General features: G+C 45.0%; 1 protein-coding gene across 16 annotated transcripts in view; it reads left to right on the plus strand.

The window, feature by feature from the left end:
* MYO18A (myosin XVIIIA) overlaps positions 1 to 17,334 on the plus strand; it is an 864,705-nt gene that overhangs the window by 360,264 nt on the left and 487,107 nt on the right. For 3 of the 16 annotated variants that reach the window (XM_078680060.1, XM_078680064.1, XM_078680065.1), the window contains exons 4-5: positions 935 to 1,819; positions 11,827 to 11,913. The exons of 11 other annotated variants lie outside the window; for them this stretch is intronic. In XM_078680060.1, the coding sequence (XP_078536186.1) occupies positions 935 to 1,819; positions 11,827 to 11,913 (972 nt within the window). The remainder of the gene's footprint in view (positions 1 to 934; positions 1,820 to 11,826; positions 11,914 to 17,334) is intronic. 2 more of the 16 variants (XM_078680067.1, XM_078680073.1) reach the window with 1 other exon arrangement.

The following is a 17,334-nucleotide window of genomic DNA, read 5'->3' on the forward strand; positions in this document are numbered from 1 at the left end:
CTATCCGCACCCCCGTGATCCGGGCGTTTGACCTGATCATGTGGAGGAGTGGTTCCAGGGCGAGCAGGAATAGACCCGGTGATAGGGGGCAGCCTTGCCTTGTCCCTCTCTCTAGTATGAGTGTGTCTGATGTGGCTGCGTTAACTACCACTCGCGCCCGGGGGGCACCACTGTTCTAATCTATGTATTTTTTCTACCCTACGCTGATTCTCCCTGGGCGCAACTTCAGGTCATTTTATGTTGGTGGGGAAAGGGGATGGGGAAGGTTGCAGAGTTAAAACCCACACGGTGAGACTGGTGAACTGAATGTGTTAGGCCACTCCCATTTTAACGCAGGAGTAATAGCAATACCACTTACAAGAGAGTACATATGGTTTACGCTTAGAATGTCGCCATAGGATTGCAACAGAAGCGAAAGAAATGAGTGATCCAGAAAGCAAATAATAAAAAACTAGAGGGTGTGGGGGAGAGAGTTAAAGTCCCATCCTCTTTGACTCAAGAAATGGGGTTATTTAGAATGCAATTAGAACGTGTAAGTTAGCTTGTGGGTCATTTGAAGTTACCTTCATTTGAGGCAAAATAAACTCTCATAATAGGACTGGGTGTTGCTGCTGTCTAAGATCTCAGAATCTCCTAAGCGCACATTTCCTCTCTGATCTATTTCACTTTGCTCTCCCTCTAAACAAACTTGCTCTGGCACGTAGATGGCACACATGGGTGTTCATTTATTATTTTTTTGCAAATGTATTTTTCTTGAATATTGTCAGCAAGTTGTTATGGTTTTAAAGTTTCGAAATGTGACTGGTTAAATGACCGTCGTAGATTCCAGAGCCTATAGTTTCTCTTTAAGTTTGGTGGGCAAGGGAGACTGATACTTTTGTTATTGATTGTTCTATTTCCCCTTACCTAAACCTCTTTGTATTCATAAATGTAGTCTGAAAATGCAGGTGGCGTGAATGATAGGTCAGATGGTTTCAAAAGTCCTGAGCCAACAAGAAGTCCAGAGCCCACAGAAAGCTCATCTGGAGCTCGTGTTCCTGAACCTTGTAAGTCTCCGCGCAGTTTGTGGAGCCCAGAACCTTTGCAAAAGCCTGGCAGAGTGAGAAGTCCAGATCCTTCTCAAAGCTTACGGAGAGTGACGAGTCCAGAGCGTTTTCAAAGTCAACAGGGTCCTAGAAGTCCCATACCTTCCCATAATCAAAGTACCTCTGAGGTTGTGTTGAATGGGGACAAGCAGCCTGCACCCCAAAGTAACTCTGCAATAATGAATGGGACACAGACAGAGCCTGGACGGGAAGAGACCCCTGGTGTCTCCAAGAGGAAGGTAGCCTCTGTGGTTCGTAAGATGGTGAGGAAAGTCTTGCCACAGGAAGAGACGAGCGCTGCCAACATGCCGGGAAAAGATGCAACAAATGTGAGACCAGGCTCAGAACCCAAAGCAGAACAGAGAACTCAGGCAAAGGTTCCTCCACCTCCTCCTCCCAAGCCAGCCACAAAGATGGATTCTAAGAAGGACAGTCCAAAAGATGACATATCTGTAGGGTTAACCAGTCTTATGACCCGAGGGAAAATGAAGGAACACCGCCCGCGGTTCAGACCAGCTGAGAGAAAAGCAGCTAAATCTCCTGAACAGAAGTCCGAAACACCCCCACTACCAGCGGTGCAGGATCCAGAGAAGCCAGGAACCCCGACTGTCTTGGAGGACACAACAAAGATGTCTGAAGCCAAGGCAGAACAAAAGCTGCCAATGTTGGTGCCGGCAAAGCTGGAAGGTAGCCAAAGATCGCCTTGGAAATCTCCCTCAGCGGATAGAGTGGAGGTACATTTACTGTGTGCAAAGCTAACCTCACAGAGCATGCCAACTTGTGTGACGAGTGATGGCATCCTTTGCCCCCTGCTTGAGAACACAAGTAGGTCTAACCATGCATGCAACACTTGGGACTTGACATAAGCAAGCTCCAAAGGGCTGCCTGACAGAATATGCATGTAAATGTGCGTGTTATTGTGTAAATTAGATGTTTATCCAGGTGCCCTCTGTGTCTTTTTGGGAGCTAAATACACTTGAGGTTGGCTCTTAGGGAGTGGCGGGGTAGCAGCAAAGTGCAGCAGATATACTTAGGTTGCTTCTGTCTGTCATTGTGAACTCTTGGTCTATGTGTCTCGCCCTTCCTCTGCCAGAGTCTCTTCCCTTACTATGAACCATCAGAGTCCCACAGCTCTCATCTCTGTCATTATGTATACATCTCATTGCTGATACTTGCTGATTTTTGTCCAGGACTGCTCCCCCGTTACTCATGGTCAGGGTAGGAGTTCCTATCCTGCACTCTTCCAGGCTCCACTCAGCATGTAATTGTCTGTTCAAGCTCACATCTTGAAATCATGCAGCCATTTTAGAAACTAGAGTAAGAAGTATTCTGGGAGTCATTCTTTAGACAAAGGGAGATTATTTGCCATCTTCCTATGAAATGTCTGCGATCTTTGAAAGAAAGACGACGAATCCTGTATTGTATCTATGCTGGGATTGAGCACACTTAGAGCGTATAATGAAACCAGTGGTGGTAATTCTGAAAGATAGAACATTTAGAAATGTCAGTGATTTAATTGTAAAATATTCCTAAATATGGAACACAAGTTCATTTTAAAGTTTAATTTTCAAAAGGAAAAGCTACATTTTATCCTAAATCACCGAACTAGAGAGTTGTATATATCGCATGGCGTACAGTACAGGGTGGTTGAAACCTTAAGTCGCTCGAGTATGGATTTTCCAGCCTGCTTATCACATATTTCTATACTCACTCATGATGTGAGCTGCGGAGACGGAGAAACAAACCAAGCAGTTCTTACCTCCTTGCACGGTTAACAAGGGCTTATTTTTGTTTTTCGAAATCGATAAGTCAAGAGTTTGTACAGCACGGCTACTCACCCGTCAGGGTCTCATGGTGCTCGCGGTGGTGGCGTGGGGGGACTTCTGTTCTGTCTGGGCCTGGAGGTTTAGTCAAAGAGCCAGGTCTTGAGTACAAAGTATTAGGTCAACAGCACTGATGAGCTGTATGTCAGAGTATTATTAGCAAAATATCGTCTCACAGAAATATCATGTCCTATATATCTTTTGCAAAAGAATTCCTTTGGGTGTAGATTTTCTATTTTAACTACAGTGGGGCAAGATTTTTTAAAACAATATTTAGGACGCAATATTTCTGTATCATATTTTGATAAAGGTATTTTGATAAAACCACCTGTCTCAGTTATTGACCTGATTCTTTTGAAAAAAATACATCTTAAAATGAACTTGTGTTGCATATTTTAGTTGTAATATTCTAGTACCATACCTCACTAACCACCTTCTTGTATCTAACGTGTTTAATTTGTGGCTACTATGAAATGATTACATTTTTGTAACCCAGTTGGTTTAATGTCACAGCCACGCTTTATTTGTGATCTTGTAATTACTCTTATTACCTTCGTGGTTACACTATATTGATTCTCTTTTAGTAATTTACTTCAATTAATTCCAGTTACATTTTCTTTATCCTTTCTTATTGACTTAGCTTTATATCACAGTTCCTTAAGAGATATCTTTTATTCCTTGCCCACACCACACCTCTGGAAAAGAAACACTTGAAGTTTAAATAGTCTAGAGGAGTTTTGTTTGTTTCTAAATAAATATTCAGTCTTATTCAGCACCATAACCAACCACATACCAGAGTCTGCGATCAGTGGGACATACTTCCTGCTCAAGACTGGTCTTTTAAAAAAGCATAGGCGATAATATAAACTGATTGCCTCTATGCCTCATAGTGATTTTAAGTTGTCTATAGTCTGCAACCACCAAGGAATTTACCCATCTGGAACTGGAATTCCTATGAATGTTGGTCTCTGCCTACATTAATTTTTGTCACAACGCGAGTGACGTTGAATCTAGAACTTTTATCATATGTGTTTTACATTCTTTAGAATTCTCCAAACTAGGAAAAAATGTTGTCCACTGGCACAATTTTGAAAAGATTGCTATGGCATCGTGGGTAATATGCATTATAGTGATGATGAGAAGGCAAGTGCTTGCAGTAGTTTGTACCCTGAAGATACAGTGGATATCGGTAGCTCTATCCTGGATATAGAACTGCAGCGTACTACAGCATATCAAGGAGACTTCAGTTGGGATAGACCCAGTCCCTATTCCTACCGTCCCGGAGCCATGTCTGCGGACCACTGATCAGGGGACCATCTGTGTGGTCTAACTTTTATCACTCGGTGTGCACACACTGATCAGGGGACCCTACATGTGGGCTGAGTTCCAACACTCGGTGTGCACACACTGATCAGGGAACCCCACATCTGGGCTGACTTCCATCACTCAGTTTGCAGACATTGATCAGGGGACTCCAGGTCTGGTCTGACTTCCATCTCCCAGTGTGCACACACAGATCAGGGGACCCCACATCTGGTCTGACTTCCTTCACTCCACGTGCATACACTGCTTGATGCCTGGAAGGGCATGTGAGACTGAACTGGAGGTTTGCTCCTCGCTTGAGTGGAGACAGGAATTATTCCTTTTCTCATGGCTTTTTCCCCTTTAGGTGATCATGATTTTACTTAAAGTGACAGACCAAAACCCCCCACAATGCGCTGGTGGTGGTGCCAACGTGGCGCAGAATCATCGGCGTTTATATGAAATCCACAAGAAATGTTTCCCTTATAATTAAAAGTCATATAGTGCAAAATAATAACATTACAGTTGAGACTTTAGGATGCAGTTTAAGGAAATTTGCATCAAGACAGCGGTTTGGTAAGTTGTGATGTGGGGGTATGTTTTACTCTATATGTATTCATGTGTTTCTTATGTGAAACTCACTGTACTGCGGGTTTTAAATCTAGAAAACTAATGCGGGTTGATTCGGTGAATCAACTTCCGCTTTCCTCTTTGCGCATAATCACAGCGCTTGGTTTCTTTTCTGATTTATCTGAGCAGGTTACAGAAACAGAAAACGGCGTGCCTGATGTACCCCCGGGTCATTTCAGTTAGTTGCAAAAAAATCATTTATAACCCTCCCGTGGCCTGATGTGTCGGTAATTCTGTAGATTTTCCAGGGAGAGCAGTTAAAGGGAAAAAACCCAGTGTTAAAACAATCGAATGAGATCTAACTGTGGATGGACATGCCTCTTGCATATGCGAGTAAATGATTTGCAAGTTGACTTGTTTTCACCTCTCTGCTTAACTCTGATGGTGAGTAAGTTACTTTGCCACTAGAAATTCTGCTAGCCAAGATCATTTTCGGGGCCAGCTGTCAGTAACCTGGTTCAACTTCTGTCCTCTTTTGTGTGTGTTTGATGTACGCCTAGAAATGCAGTCAGTGCTCAGAGCTGTCATCACGGTAGGATTTTAGTGATACTTGTCTGTACTTAAGAAATAATGATCTGCCTTGCTTGGTCACTGGCATTTTTGCACTTAAGATTGCCTCTGCAAGTTAGTAACAAGTCCTCAAAACACTTTCATGTCAAGTGTGCTACCAGTCCTGCTTGTTTCATGCCTACAAAACTTCATTGGCTGAGATTTAGGAGCCAACACCTACAATATGAAAAAAGACAAAACTACAAATCCCAAAAGACAGTGTGCTACAGGTTAAAAAAAAAGCCTGGAAAGCTGAAAGTGTCACAAATGACGTGTGACATGGTGCAACTTGGAAGCACTACAGTCGTGTCAGGATCTTCACAGTAAGGTGGGCAGAGATGGAGGAGACTCAGATCTCAGCATTACCTCTAAAGAGGCTAGAATCTCTGATCCCCAGCCTGGCGCGTGCTGAGATCACCAATGAACGGCCTGGAGGTTGGGTCAGGGTCAACTACATGGTGGATGTGCATGTGTGGTGTTAGATTGGACCAAAGGGATTGGTGCTGGGCATGGCCAATGACCAGTCAGGATCACGTCCCAGTTGGGCTGAGTGGTCTCATTCTTATGCCAGGCTTGCATCTGAAAGGGCGATAGAGTTCGGACAAGATCAGTCACCTTTCAAAATACTCTCCCAGGCATCTGATTTACTCTGTTCTGGCACTACTGCACTACATAGATGGTAATAATTATGTAGACAGTAGTTTTGACAAATTAAAATACCTACATCAAAAATATATATGTATTCCTACATTGAGGAAACAAGGTGGAATTAGAAACCTTGTAAGTTGAGTAACATAAGGTTACTTGACCTGTGAGTCTAGGGGCATTTATTTTTATTTTTCAGTCTTCTCCAAAGCCCTGACTTGGAAACGAGGTTCCTTTCTAACACGGAAAGTTTACAAATCTCAACCACTGAGGACGCAGCGCTATCCTAATGAGAACAAGACTACAAGAGCCAGGAAGGGGCGTGGGTCTCCAACATTGATGGCCTGATTAATGTATTTCATATGCACTATACATTTAGAAAGGTGTAACTTTTACAGCCACAAAATTCACCCTCTCTCCCCTGCCTGTTAGTCTGTGTTAAGAGCAGAGACCTGTCCTAGGATTGTGCTATGACTTGCTTCCACCATGGAGAGTGATTCCTGATGACACTCATTCTTCTTGGAGAGCATGCCTGAGCTGCCTGTGCTTGATTGAATGAGGGTCACCCAATCAAGAGTTGCCTCAGTAAATAACACCTGCAGTGAACTGTGTGCGAGTGTGTGTCTGCACCAACACACATACAGACTGCATTGGTTGACTGTTGATGCATTGTTTGATGGCGCCATCACATCTGATTTGGTGAGGCTCAGTAGTTCTTAATGGAAGGCCGACTCACACCAGAAAACAAGACACGGCTATATTCTAAAGTATAAGCAGCCAGGCACTTTCCATGCTTGTTGCTTCAAAAAAGGCATCTTTGGCGGGTGGATGAGGGACAGGGAATTTCGTTGGGTGAACTTCAAGACCACAGCAAGTTAAATTAAAACAAAAAGCTAAAACTGTGAGAAATGATCCGAATAACATGTAGATCTGATCCACTGTATTCATTTTTCAAGTAGCCCTCTCCTGCATGTTCCTTTTACGGTTGTGGTTTTATAGAGCGAGCAGTGGGGCCCGCCTTGGCTGCGTGTCATCTTGGGGTATCTGGTGCTTTGTAGGCAATCTGCGATGTTACCAAAGATAGGTCTACGGCTCCTGCAGGAGTTTTTATGGTAAAATGCCTATAGGTGGCAGCATGTGTGGAGTGGTAGGAATATATCCACAACCTAGAAGCTTAAATGGCAAGGACTTCTGTGGGCACTGGTTGCAGGCTTAGAACCCTTTTGGTTTGTAGGCCACCTTGTTCCGGTCAGGGAACGTATTTTGTGCCCCACAGTAACCAAGCTGCTGATTGGCTACAGAGAAGGTGAAATGCATGTTGTGTTCTGTCAGCTAAAAGCTGCCAGCCTCAAGCTAAGAGGAAACCACAGATTTGCTTTAAGGCTCCACAAGACTCCCTACAATGTTATATTTACTGCCAGTTGTCAGATTCCGATGAGAGTTGGGAAAGAAAAAGGCAGAAATTGCCCAGAAGAGCAGACAGCGGCAAGGGAAGAAGGAAAGTCCACAGGTGTGAGACCACATGGTCGATCCCAGAGTCATCGAGCCGCTACTATGTCAAAGGGGCAACTGGCTGCTCTGCGTTATGGCACAGTGAGGAAAACCTCCCATCTCAAAGTTGCTGGCCCGGGTGAGAAATGTGGGTGGCACACATCAGCCAATAACATCAGGCGGCTCGAAATGAGGGCGTATTAGGGTAAGATTTCTTAACATCCCAGCCCGTAGGCAGGGGATTGTGTCACTAAACCCCCCTCCGGCCATCGTTAATGGCAGGGGCCACAGAGAAGCCAAGAGCGAATGAACACACACGGGAATAGAACCCGAAAGATAATTGGGTCAGAGTGGAAAAAGCTGAAGTGTGCCGCTCGTAAGGTCATGACCTTGGTTTAAATCACTCTTAACTCCGTTTCCCCGTGCTGGCATCAAATACACGGAATGCACACAAGGCAGGCCCAGCGTGCATCATTAAGGCATCCATACACCTTTTCTCTTCAGAGCAGCAGCATCAAACAGTGGTTCTTTCGGCCCTGCCCCCACTCTGCTCACGGACCGGAGTGGCGCTCCGATGCCAACAATGGGTCGATGCCCAGTTCACCTTCACCGGGACGTCTGCGGCGTCGCAGGGTTCAAGGCGCGCCAGACCCGGGCATGTTGCAGTTTGACCACTGGAGGAACAAAGGCAGGATTGACTGAAGAGGCTACAAACCCCTGGCACGGGCTGCTGCTGGGAAGCGTGTGAGCGAGAGCCTGTTTGGGAAGCAGCAGGGGGTGGGGATCATTGAAGGAACACACTGTGGGACATGCATTGGATTGCAGCATTTGTATAGCGCTTGCTGTCACTGTGTGGGGCACTGAAGCGCTTGCCTATATGGGCAGCAAGCTGCACCCTGTGTGGTTGGAAGGGTGTTTTCTTTGTTTTTGTTCCCATGTTGGAAGTGTTTCCATGAAATGTATGATGACCACCGAGGTTGTGGGTCTTGTGTTCTGGGACGCAGCGCTCAGCTGTGTGGTGGCTGAAGAGGTGTGACAGAGACACGCTCATGTTACATTTTTCAGTAACCTGGCAGCTTTGAGCGGCCCTGCACGTCCCTTTATGCTATTTCTTATGATCATAGTCCACTTGGCTGGTTACTGCACTGGGTTGTCCAATTTGGAATATTTTGTTTCACGTTGTTGGTCCTGAGCAGGCTTCCTTGGAGACAGAAATAGCGAGGAGATCTGCTGGGAGGGGCGTTGTTGCTATCATCCCATATCTGATTGTTGTTGTGAGAAGTAAAGAAGCAGTCTAGAGTTGTTTCCGTATGTGGCAGGTCTGGGCAGTTAATCCATGCCTGTTCAGTTGGTGATGCCTGGTTTATTGGTTGGTTCAGCACTGGGTGAAGGACGAGTCCCTTAGCAGATATGTCTCATGTGAGTGTAAGAGGATTCCGCTTAGCTGGCTGCTGACCACTGAGTGTTATGGTATTAGTGTGGCCAGAAGGGTTGTATATGAATTGACATTACTGTATAATACCCCGGCTAACCATAGGTCAGCCCTTCATAGCTTGCCTGTATATAAAAAGTAGTGTGCTGCCGACTTATCCACATCTACAGGCGTGTTGTTTGAATTCTAAGGTGCGATTATCTTTCGGGTTCTATCCCAGGCTGGTGGATGATGTAGTTATTTCAAAAATAACCATGTTTTCAACTATCTTCTGAAGTGTATATGCTCCTGGATGCTTCATATCTTGGCTGGTAGCACATTCCAGAGCTTGGCAACATGTACTGAGAAAGCAGCGACTCTAGTATCTTATGGTACGTTGGTATAAAGATTTGTGGCGGGGGCCAGGACAGCAGTGACTGTTTTGTTTGTATTGTTTCAATTTAACCTGCACATACTAGTGCTCCCTTTCATTGGAAAGCTCTGTGGAAAATGCAGAGTGCGTGGAACATTACCTTCTAACTATAATAACTAGTGGAGTGGTTGCTGGGGCTGATGGATTGAAGCTTTTCTTTTGTTGAGGCAAGATACAATGTAGGAGGTTTTCAGATCAGTGGAAATGGACCCAGTTCCAGGGGCATGTTGAGTAAGCATCCCCTGCACAGAATGTTCAAAGGATAGCTTTAAAGATTTTTGGAAGTGGTGGGTCTCCTGGTGATCCTGATGGTCTTCTTGCAATGATAACATGGAGGAAACTTATTTATGAGAGGTGCAAAAACAACAGTTGATGGACAGAATGCAGAACAATGTCATACATTCACCCCAGTACAGAGATCTGGGCCTAAATCCATCGTTTTTTTGCTCACCATGCCATTCCAGTTTGAACTCAGCCACATGCAAATCAGTCTTGACCCTGCACCCCATAGAAACAGTCCAGCCCGAACTGCCAAGCCAGGTCCTCCCTGGACTGGAAACAAGCATCCTAGGACCGGTTTCAGGCTTGCAGCCCTCATTAGCCAGGATAGCTTGATTCCAGTGGTGTGGAGAGCACAGGACTCAGGTCTGAGCATACCCGTCCCACTCGGGGGTGAATGTTTAGCCAATGTGCAACATTCCATCCATCATCTTGTGTGTTTTGCTGTTCGCCCTATGTGGGAAGGGTATGCCCAGACATGGGTCCCGTCCTCACTACGCCACTGGAGTCAAGCTATCCTGGCTGATGACGGCTGATAGTCAGAAACCGGCCCTAGGATGTTTGATTCCGGTCCAGGGAAGACATGGCTTGGCAGTTCGGGCTGGACTGTTCCCATGAGGCACAGGGTCAAGACTGATTTACATATGGACATGTCTGAACTGGGGTGGCGTGGTGAGCAAAATAACGATGGATTAAACCCAGATCTGTGACTGGGGGTGAATATTTTGCCAATGTGCAACATTCTGTCCATCATCTTGTGTGTTTTGCTTATTTCTGAGAGGGTAATGAAAGTATGTAGTGGTGGAAGATTGCTTTTGTCTCTTTTTGTGTTGGTTGGGTAATGTGCTGGGGTGGAGTTGTTGGTGTTTTCCTTTAGGCAATTTTCGAACTTTCTAATTTTTTAGATCAATTCCATGGATATTTTGTTACAGAAGACTTGCGATTTTGGTATTTCTGTGTTTAGGCATTCTGGATTGTAGAATTCTGCTATAATCTTGTCGAGCACATTGGAACGGCAGTCTGCTTCAGTTATGTGTGTAGTAGTACTGTCTTTTTGTGGTTCTGATGGCTCTTCTGTATGTTTTCATAGTGGCGCTGTGTGATTTTGTCTTCTTCAGTATCTCCACTTGCGTTGTAGTATGTTGACATGCCGTCCAACAAGAATGGAACCAGAGTTAGTACACAGATTGGTGGATGGAATGTGTGCATAAAGACTAGGGAGGCTCTGATTTCTAGAGCATGGGGAAAATATGTCAGCTGTAAAATTCTGACGGCATGTAAGAAGGATCAAAGGCAATTAAATATTTAAGAAATATAGCCAGGTGCCGAGGGCAGTAACAGTGGGTTAAGGCCCTGGACCCGAGTTATGTAGCTCGGGCCTTTAGCAACAGTTATAGCCAGAGGTAGAAATGACAACATTAATGCACTGGGTGTAGACTGTTCTAAAATAAAAAGGGAGAAGCGGAAAGAGAAACATTGGAAGGTTGGAGCACAAGGTCTGCACCAGCCATTATGGGCATTGCCACTCATTTGTTTTCAGTGGAGCTCTAATATGAGTTATGATAATTGAACTCTACCATCACCTCGTCTTAATTCAGAAGAATGAAAGACTGTCGTGGCTCTATAATGATTTCTGCCCCTACCTCCTGATCTGTCTGCAGCTGTTTGGCCTCTTGAGATACTTTATCTATTTAAAACAATCTAAAATCATTTCTCCATTCTGACCTTGCTCTTTTGACGGAAAGGTATAACCAGGTATGTGCTTCGGCCCAATGTTTTTGCACTCACAACGGATTTTCCCCAGTGTCATGCAGAACTTGCCAAATACGGCATAAGCAGTTTTTAATAAGCAACACTATTTTAATAATTATTTTTTTGTGATTTCTCCAATTTAAACCCAACTATAAGATGAAAGTAGCCCCTAGGTCTCTTCTAAAATTGTTGTGTTTTTGGGAGGGAAGGCCTAAAAAGTGGCATTGCTTTAGAATGCCGCTCCTGAGCAACAACGACAGCAGTGTGCTCCCCGTAACCTGCATGTTTGGCTATGAGTGAGCCTAAGTCTGCCTGGACTCTTAAAACCGTTTCTTTGCATGGATTTTTAAACTGTTAGTCCAGGAGAGGTTTGTGGAAGGACATTGTTCTCATCTGCTCACTTTTCCCACTCTGGACCCTGTGAAGGAGAGCAGTGCTCCTGACAACACTGCCATGAAGAACCCAGCAGCACTTCTTGTTATTGAGGAGACTGACGCTGAACCCCAAAAACAGGTGTGTTTCCAACTAACTGTGTGTGTGAGGAAGGGCGGGGGGTCTCATCTGTTCAAGGCGCAGGCCTCAGAATCGCGATCCATGTAGGTGTGCGCTGCTAAATTTTGGGATATGGGGTGTGAGATCTTACTGCTAAGGTGGGATTAGGATATGTTGCGATTTGGGCCCATACCCATGGTTCTTTAGACATGCTGTGTTGCCACTGCCAATATTGTCTAATGCTTGCTGGAGACTGAGTTACTACTACAGACTGGGGAATATGGCGAATGTAGCGTTTTACCGTGAGACTCCAGTATGGATGGACAGTTAAAGACCATTCTGCCTGAGCTCCATGGCAGAGAAGATTGTGAAATCAATTTGAACCATTATTTACAAAACCAATAGCCAATGCTTTGTGTTTAGCATATTGATGTCTTCTGTTTTAATAGATTGTGAATTTGTGTGACACATACTTGCTGCTGTTGAAGGTGGTATTTCGAAATGGTTTAATCCTTACTGAATGCATGTTACGTTTCTGTGAAAGACAGGTGACAAGCCCTCCAAAATGTAACCTTATTGAGTGTCTTAATCTTCTGTTGATTTTTAAAAGAGACAATGGAAACCCAAAGGCAATACACTAGGGACTTTGGGTACGTAATTGTTACTAAAGACGGGTCCCTAGAAAACGAATATTGGAAACCAAATCAACATATGCTAGATAGACAATGCTCTTTGTCCAGCCGGACAGAGTTTATTTGAACAATATCAGTAGTAACAAAATTATTATCAAGGGGGCACAGCCTGTGACCCACAGAAACAAGACAAAACAGCAATAGGGAAGAGAGGATTCAGGCAAAAGGAGAGAAGGTCTGTTTTCTAGTAATCAGTAGACAGACTTGATTGTGTGTAAGTACCATAGCGCAATACATTCAGAATATTTGAAGCCATATGGTACATTAGTGTCGACGTTTCGATCCCTTAGCTCAGATATATGGGATCATCTTCAGGACAGTTGGTATAAAGCATGCCTGTCTTGAATACATGACGTTCCGGGAGGTCGGGATACTGCACTTCAAATGGAGGGGGCAGATTTGGTCCAGCGAGATCAGCGGGTCCTTTCAGAAGGGTGGGAGTATTGTCTCAGAAGCAATTGCCGGTAGTGAAGATTGCTGAAAGTTTATTTAAATAGACAGCAGACCGTCACTGATAGTGGGATACGGCAAGTTCGAGTGAATACTCGTGGCGGTGGCAGGTCGGTGCTTCGCTGAGATCACCTCAGCGAAGTGCCGACCGGCCACCGCCATGAGTATTCACTCGAACTTGACGTATTCCGCTATCAGCGACGGCCTGCTGTCTATTTAAATAAACTTTCAGCAATCTTCACTACCGGCAATTGCTTCTGGGACAATACTCTCACCCTTCTGAAAGGACCCGCTGATCTCGCTGGACCCCATCTGCACCCTCCATCCGAAGTGCAGTATCCCGCCCTCCCGGAACTTCATCTATTCAAGACAGGCATGCTTTATACCCACTGTCCTGGAGATGATCCCATATATCCGAGTTAAGGGATCGAAACGTCTAAACTAATGAACCATATGGCTTCAAATATTCTGAATGTATTGCGCAATGGTACTTACACACAATCAAGTCTGTCTACTTATTACTAGAAAACAGACCTTCTCTCCTTTTGCCTGAATCCTCTCTTCCCTATTGCTGTTTTGTCTTGTTTCTGTGGTTCACAGGCTGTGCCCCCTTGATGATAATTTTGTTACTACTTATATTGTTCAAATAAACTCTGTTCAGCTGGACAAAGAGCATATTGTCTATCTAGAATATGTTGATTTGGTTTCCAATATTCGTTTTCTAGGGACCCCTTAATTTTCTGTAGAGCAGTTCAGTTTCTCTGTGGCGTTACTGTCTGCTTTCAGGAAGACAGCCCTCCACTGCCACCCACCTCAAGGGGCATTGCTTCGGGTGAGGGGGTGTTTGGGGTATTACTCCCCCAATTAATTAAATGTTCTAACAAATAGTTGGGTCCAGGGGCTTTTATTCGGGTATGGTGAGACGTCTGTCAGAGTCCACCAGGAATTTTTACATAAACACAGACAAAAACACGCCACACTTTCTCCCTCTCTGTTTAGAAAGTACTCAAAAATAATGGTCCTTTACAAAATGTTGCATTTCCTCTCTTGAAACTCCTACCAATCCGCATTCCTCTGCCCCTTAGGCCTCTCATGCAGCCTGCTAGTCGTATAATCTATCTAAACATTATATGCCAGCCCGATTGTCGGAAAATGTGAAGCCCCCAGCAATCTTGCTGACCAATCTACGCCCCTGCCAACCCCTTTGCTTTTTCTCTCGATTCAGTGAGTGCACAGAAAACAGCATGGGAAACAGGACCCGCCCTGGCACCCTGGAATAAATATGCAGAAAAAGAGCTGGATTCTTTGGTGATGATTCTGATAGGCCTCTAGGTGGCGATATTGACTATGAAATAAGAGCTTATTTACGCTTTGCCATGGGGGGCCGCGCTTCTGAGTATGGAAATCAAAAATGCAATCTTTAAAGCTCTTTCTGTGTTTACAGCTTAAGCACTGAAGGGGTCATAGATGCAAGGATTAGCGAGGCAAGAGATTGAAAAGCAGGCAGCGGCCTGTTCTTCTTGTGTTTTTAACAGGATCAGTGCGATCCTCCTAATCCCGCTCTCTGAGGAGGGGTAGGGTCGCTCTCACTGGAAGTCAGTGCTGCTTCACTCATTGGGAGGCAGCGCTTCCAAGGACACGTGCCACGTGCTTGACCGGGAGCTGTGACCTCTGTGACGTCACTCCCATGGTGACCTCATGGCACCAACATCCAGGACTGTTCCCGCTATTACAAGCAATGGACAGGCGAATTTTACATTAGGAATGAATTTTATTGGCGAATAATGAACCCTTTCAGAAATAGTGGTGTATGGGTTTTGGTTTGCACTCCAGTTCCTTGTAAGCACACACCACCTTCTTGGAACAGTGGTCTCACAGATGGGAGTGGCGCCGCCTTTATTGGCATTCTCCGTGTGGGTCGCGGGCCTGCTCACTGGGTAGGCCTTGATCAGGGATCAAGGGCCAGATGTAGGAGCCCAAATACCGGTCGGTAACGACCGATTTCGGCCGTTACCGACCGGTATTTAGGATTTGACATGTAGGTAGGCTTAATTTACAGAATCGGTATATTTACCGATTCGGTAAATACAGATGTAGGTGGCACTGAAAACAGTGCCACAGGCCATTACCGATTCGTTATTTACCATGTAATACTATTACATGGTAAATAACGAATTCCTGTGTACATGCACATCTGTGCATGTACACCTGTGCCATGTGGCACACAGACATACCCTAAGGGCATGTCTGTGTGTCACATGGCACACAAGCCGGAAACAGGGGTGCAACAGGGTGTCAAAGTGACACCCTGTCCCCCTTGTAAAACCGGGATTTTACCGATTCGGTAATTACCGAATCGGTATTTGCTATTGAATCCTATGGGCTTCAAGGCCCACAGGAATCAATGGCAAATACTGATTCGGTAATTACCGAATCGGTAATTACCGAATCTTACCGATTCGGTATTTTTACCTAATTTTTTACCTACATAGCAATTACCGATTAGTAAACACCGAATCGGTAAAATTCGGTATTTACCATTCGGTAATTTGCTATTACCTACATCTAGGCCCAGGTCTTTAGTGAAGACGGTGTCAGCCCTGCAAAGTATCACGCATCAGGCGTTAGTATAACACATTTCAGTGTGGTAGTCAGCATCACCACACTGAAATGCGACATCACGCATTATAGCGCCTCCCAGCTACTCATAGCCGAGCAGTGCTATAATGCATCGTGACCACGGGTGTCTTTAACCGCATGCGTGCGGCCGCTATTTTTGCGCTGCGCGGCTTTTTTCAAAATGCCGCATTACATGACGAGCTGAGCTAGTCATCAGCGTGCGAGCGGCACAACTCATGACGAGCTCAGCTCGTCATGAGCGCAGAAGGGGTTAAAAGCCGTAGAGTTGCACTTCTGTTTCTATGAGTTTAGTTCACAGAGGAACAGTTTCTTTGTTGTTAATGAGTTTCACTGCACACCAGTTCCACTCATGGAAATGTTTGGCCTCTGTTTCAGACGGTGGACTGTCCCACGTAGGTGTCTGCGTAACTCACCTTGAGGAATCACGTTCTTCCATTAGGAAGCCCTGCTTCTCATTGGAAATAGTCTTTATAGTAAACGCTTTTACATTCTATGTGCTTGGGACCTGTGCGCTCTGGTTTGTACTGCGGTCCACAGGCTGCGTCACAGTTCTATATACTGTCTGCGGGTTCGGTGTCCATGGTCCCTGTCCTGATGGCCGCTCATCTAGTATGGTGTCCAGCCCCCTGTTCCAATATAACGCACATGGGCCTTCACTGGATATACCCTAGAACCCTTATCTCGTCCTTGGACTCTCATAATATGATGTGGCGTGTTACTCATGCACATTCTGCTCAGTACCCTCCTTGGACTCTTCCCCAATGTAACATCCATGAACTCTCCTGGTATGGCATCCCTCAATGTACTCCTACGAGGAATCCTCTGCTATAGATCTTGATTTTAATGAAGTAAAACCTGCATAGTGTCATATACTTTGTACCGTGCACTGTTCTTGTACTCTAGTCTGATATAACCTCCACGGACTCTCTCCGCTGCTGGTTCCAGCACAGACAATAGGCACTCCCCTACCCTAATAGAACTGTTCTGTAATAGGTAGCGTACTAAATCCTATTAAACCTTTTTATAGGCTCCATGGACTTTCTTCCCGTACTATGTTCCTAGATTCTCCTCTGGTACACCCTCCATAGGAACTTTCTTGGTATAAAGCCCATTGTCCCTCTCCTGATCTAATGCAAATGTTTACTATCCATTGCACCCCTGCACGTGTGCCGCAGAGGACAGTCCTGGTAGAACGTCCAGGACCTTCTACTGGGAGGAACCTGTCTCCATGAGTTCACGGGGCATCTCATAATGTTATTTTGGGAGGAACAGGAACATCAACAGTGTTAACAATAGATTGTTTTCAAATAGTGCATCATACTGCACTTCTGCCGTTTCTAAGCACTATGTAAAACTGGAGCTACTATATAGTATTCATTGTCTGATTTAGCATATAATGTTCATTGATGGTGTCCCGATATAATGCCTGTGGATTCTTTGCTGATATAACAATCATAAACTCTCTATGATGTCGAAAGGAACTTCTCTTCACGCGATGTCCATGTATCCTGTCCGTGGACTCTCCCGGTATAGTTCCATGTACCCTTTCTTCCTGTAATGTTGATGGCTCTACTGATCTAATGTCCATGGATGCCTTTCCGTCGATGAATAAGAAATATAGAACGCTTTTAATGCTCCTTGGCCCTGGTCTTTGTTAATG

This window comes from Lissotriton helveticus, chromosome 3_1, assembly GCF_964261635.1.
Source record: "Lissotriton helveticus chromosome 3_1, aLisHel1.1, whole genome shotgun sequence".
Taxonomy (NCBI): domain Eukaryota; kingdom Metazoa; phylum Chordata; class Amphibia; order Caudata; family Salamandridae; genus Lissotriton; species Lissotriton helveticus.